Below are 5,016 nucleotides of genomic sequence, written 5' to 3' on the forward strand. Positions count from 1 at the left end.
TAGCCCACAGGCTGCTGCTTGCCTCATGACCACCTTGCAAACACAAAACACAAGCCAAACTAATAAAATATGCTTTTAATGGGGTCTCCCCTGAACATGTTAGACTTAAATATTTTAAACTGTTTCTCAAGTCAACTAGCACCATATTTAATGTAATCTTAGCACCTTCTTCTTCATGACTGCCCATTCTCTGTACTCCACTGTTGTAGCTGAATTGCAACGAGTCGCTGCAGTGAAATTCTTAGGAAAAAAAAAAATCTCTTCATTTTCTTCTTTGTTCACCTGAGATGGCCGTTTATTGGGGTTGAGCAGGAGTCCTTTGAAGCCTGCTGTCCAATCTCCCAGCAGGTTAAGGGACACAAAAGCATCCTCCTTTGCCTGCCATTATTTCTTTTTCTGCCTTTTCCGTGCCACTGCTGTGCGCAAGGCCTGCACAATGAGCTCTTCATTATTCAGGATGTTGTATTCTCCCAGCTGAACCAGACGGTCATACACCTCCTCAGTGTACTGCACAGAGTATGTTGAATAAGGGGAACAACGGCCATAGAGATCAACTTTGCCATCTTCCATCTCTGACTCCGAGCGCTTCTGACCTGGGAGGAACGGGTGACAAACCACTGCTGAGAGGTGGGAGCTACTCTGCTCCTAAGCAAGCAAACTCTTTTAACTCAACAGGGAAGGGAGATGTCTTTCTGCAGAAAGAATTCATTATCTGCTTTGCTCTTGTGGGTTTAAGAATTTTGTTTTTAAAACAAGTCATTTTTTTTTTTTTCAAACTGGCAGCTCAGTCCCTGCCTCAGGTGGGTATCAGCTGCCTCACGTGGTGAGGGGAGAAAAATGGTGATTATTGCACTTGCATGGGTCTACACTGCAGTTCTGAGCTGTCCCTGTGGCTCATGTAGAGTCATCAAAGTTGTCTAGCTTAGGGATTGAAACAGCACAGCCATGGCATCAAATAAAGTAACTTTAAGCAACAGAGAGTTTTGATGTGTTGAAAAGTAAACAGTCAAGTTCAAGGGTTGAAATGTGCTCCCTTTAATAGGCTGGCCATGATGTCAACCTTTTTTTAGTGTGTTTGATTACTTACCTGGTGCTTTATACTTTTGAAAGGTATCATTAATTAGTGGGAAAAATAGCAGTACTGGCGCTCCTGGAGTCTCAGCACCATCAAAGAGGTAACATTCCTTCAGGTTTTTCCTGTCTTCTTCACTCAAGTCCACCCTGGGAAAAAGGATTCCTTGCTCTGAGCAGTATTTGCAGGTCTGGTCCAGAGCCTGGATCAATGAACAGAACAGTAGTAAGACTTGAAGAAGGTATCAGGGCTTAAGATTTCTTGCAGTCCAGTAACAAAGAGGGCATTGGAAAATCCAAGCTAGCTGTGTGGAAGCTCTGAAACCCCCACTGGAAAGCACTGCATCATTGGAGAGAAGCTTTTTATTTTCCCTCAGGTCTTAGCACAGAACAGTTGTATTGTGCAAGAAAAACAGAACACATACATCCTATAATCATACTGCAGCATTAAGCTAAAAATGCTTGTGGTTAAGACTTTTAGTAGGAGCAATACAGAAAGCACCTAGGTATTAAAAACTTCCTAATATACCGCTGCTGAAAAAAAAAAAAATAGAGACTTCTTCAATTCCTCTCACCCGTATCTGCGATCCTGCACTGTAATTTAAATGCAGGATGACGTCCACCTTCCTCTCTGGTTTTAAAAGTGGCATGACGCTTGTGTTGATGAAAAATCCTGTGTCTACCAGAGACAGGAATTCCTCTGATTGTGTCAGCTGGTTGGGAAATGTGTCTAACACGGTATCTAAAAGAAAAGATTTTTCTTGCTGTAAATGCAACAGAGCAAAACTGGTTAGCCTGTTTTTCACTCTTACACCATGACCATGGAGCCCTAACTGGTTAGAGGAGAGAGATTTTCCATATCCCCTCTCTTCTGCTCTCCCAACCCCAGCCACATGCAGTTTTGGGCCTTCAGTATCAACTTTTGTGAAGGAGGCTTCTTGTGCCACTCCACCAGCTGTGTCTTCAGAGAGAGAAAGAAAGAACCACCATCAGGACCTGGTGCCCCTGCCTCAAGAGGTGTGTGGCACCAGCAAACCATTGCTATGGAGCTCAACACCACACCAACCCAATGAGCCATAACTGATCGATCTAATAGTGATTCTGCCCAAACGTGGCTTCTAAACTTGGACATGGAGTTTAATATGAAATCTGGGGGTTCATTTTGTCCCGTTACCTTTCCACCTGCAGAAGTGCTTGTTCTCCAGGTAGTCGTTGTGCAGCTGGAGGCCCCTGAGGAAGTTGTGCTCCTGGGCCAGGCAGAGGCGGTCGGTGAGCGCGTGGCGAAGGGCGCTGCCCAGGGGGCCGGGCGGGGTGAACAGACGGGTCTTCAGCTCATGCAGCTTCTGGGGCAGGAGGGGTTCCTCCTCTGCACAGGGAAAGGCTGTTAAATGCTACCTGCCCAGAGCAAGGTCATCCCCCAACGTGCCAAGGTAAGTAATAAAAATCAGTGTTTTCTTTATTTGAAAGGTTGAAAAGACTCAAAGAGCACAAGTGACCAAACGAAAAAGAAATTAAAATGCTATTCTTACCAGCCAAACCCCATTTCCTTACACAGCCACATATCCTTACACACTTGGATTAAAAAATAAAAAGACCAGTATCAGGCAGCACTAAAATTTGCAGCAACCATATGCACACTTGTGGAACAGACTGAACACAGGTTTTGGAAAAGGATAACTGTTGGATTTATTTGTATTAGAGTAGCTCTGACTTCATGTAGGCAAAATCTTTATGCTTTTTTAATAATTTAGAGATGAGTCTTACTATTCATGAACATTTTACTCATCTGCCAACATCAGTGTTGAGCTCTCAGTGAACACATAGATCACAGGACTGGAGAATTTTTTATTGTCCAATTATGCTTTCCAGTATGAGACTTTGAATCCAGTTCCTGCCAGAAAGGCCATGTGGCCTTTGAAGGAACATTCCAAAAAATGCCAAATATACTGTGCACATCTCACATAGCAGATGTGTGTCATGGTTTATTTAACATCACCTCTATCTAACAATAAATACAAAGGAAGGAAGAAGTGTGATCATTTACCTATATTCTTGATTTTGTCCCGGGTCCACCTATGCCAGAAATCTTCTGACGAATGAGATGAATTCCATATATATAACACATTCAATGAAAATAAACTACTCCATATGCCTGCAAAAGGAAAGAGATTTCTAACCTGAACATTCACACATCATGAACTAAAAAACTGTTATAAGATGAAATTCATGAGATCTATGTTTTTCCTTAGTTTGTTTCAAATGGATGGTGTGTCATTTTTATGTGGCTGCTGGTTTTCAAACGTTACTTTGGTATCCAGTTTTTGTCCTATGGGACTTGGGGCCATATATATGTTTTAACAAATGGTGGAATTATATTGATAAGGATGTAACTACAATGTGATCTTATAGCCTCTGGAGCAGGGGGGACCTGGCATGATCAAACATGCCCCAATGCAGCAGGGAATCAGTGTAGAGGCTTACATAAACTGTCTCTAGGAAGCACACAAATGACAGACTACCTGTGAGACAGGTAAGAGACTCTGAAGTTCACCCTTCTGGAGTAGCCTGAGCAGAACTGTTGATTCCCAAGGATCTGAATTTTATTGTTGGACTGGAAGATATACTATATTTTTATTCAAGACTAGCTTTGAAAATGAAAATAAGTATTTGTCTGTCACTTTGAATTTTCTTTTTTACAGTAAACTGAATCTATTAGAGTAAGTACAGCAATGTACTTATTAGAGTATCTATTAGAGTAATACAGCAATGACATATTTATCCTCTCTGGTGAAACTTCCTTGTCAGTCATGCACCAGGGCTTTATTAGTGCTTAGTTTATATAAATCACAAGTAATAAAAATAACATAATTTTAAAAATAAAATCAGGTGTTTTTCAGAGCTGACCTTCTAAGAAGCAGATCCGGGATTCAGGGACCTTCTTCATCAACCGACCCATGAAGAACTCACTGCCAAAATCCTCAGCACGAACAAAAGCCCCATATTTTTGCAATCCCACCTCATAAGGGGTGAACTCCACCCATTCTGTGAAAAGAAGAGAACAGTGTTTTACTACAGCCCCTTAGCTCTAGATAAAAATGATGGTGCTATCATGGGAATTAAAAGAGCTAACAGGTAAAATGATTACTGCAGTTATGTCTAATATTTCAGACCAAGAGCAATGAGTTCTAAGCATGGTACAAATGAAAACACATAAACATAGAAAGTCTTTGGAAGATTTTTGAGTCTGTTGCATAGACAGTCAAACTTTTACCTGACCACCAGGACATTACACAAATAGACATCAGCTGAAGTTCTGGTCTTTAAATGAGAGGGCTTTTTTAGACTATCTAAAAAGACCATCCCAGGATTTACCAGCTCAAATATAAAGAAGAATGACTCTCAGAAGTCTCATAATTACCTTTGAAATCCAGAGTGCTATAGTTGTTCTTGACATTGACTGCAGTATAGATAGGCAATGGGTTCTGACCACGATCAATGGCCCGTTGCTGATCAGAGAGTCTATGGTTGTCTTTCTGTGGTTCCAAAAACATGGTTACACTGAAACAAAAACTAGCACAGCAATGTTTTCTCTGCATCTAAACTTGTAGGCCAGAAAAATTTCTGCCTCTTATGTACAATGTCTGCTGGGCTTAAATTCTGAACTGTTCCACATTTTTCAAAATTCCTGAGAGCATTCTGTTACTGAAATATTTGCAGGCATCCAATCTGATGCCAGATTATTTGATGACCAGTAGGATGGAAATGGAAGGAACTTATGAAGAGCAGAAAGCAATACATTTGGTTTAAACCAGTTTAACACATTATGCTGCAAGTTTATGTAAGCTCACATATTTCAGAAGTCTTCAGGTCTGTATGGACATTAGGATAATGTTTGTAACTTTGCTATTTCTAGATAAAAAACTTGCAGAATATGCAAAAAAAAAA

The 5,016-nt window shown here is 40.9% G+C and overlaps 1 protein-coding gene across 1 annotated transcript; it reads right to left on the reverse strand.

The window, feature by feature from the left end:
- Positions 1-384: 384 nt before the first annotated feature.
- On the reverse strand, positions 385-4,604 carry LOC103774378 (cytosolic phospholipase A2 epsilon-like; the record flags this gene model as incomplete). The annotated part of the gene is made up of 7 exons (XM_008941778.1): positions 385-593; positions 1,088-1,274; positions 1,647-1,813; positions 2,246-2,437; positions 3,116-3,223; positions 3,976-4,113; positions 4,490-4,604. Coding segments are annotated over 7 exons (1,116 nt in total), but the record flags the coding sequence as incomplete, so codon positions are not given.
- Positions 4,605-5,016: the final 412 nt, after the last annotated feature.

Source organism: Merops nubicus, unplaced genomic scaffold, assembly GCF_000691845.1.
Source record: "Merops nubicus isolate BGI_N331 unplaced genomic scaffold, ASM69184v1 scaffold16286, whole genome shotgun sequence".
Taxonomy (NCBI): Eukaryota; Metazoa; Chordata; class Aves; order Coraciiformes; family Meropidae; genus Merops; species Merops nubicus.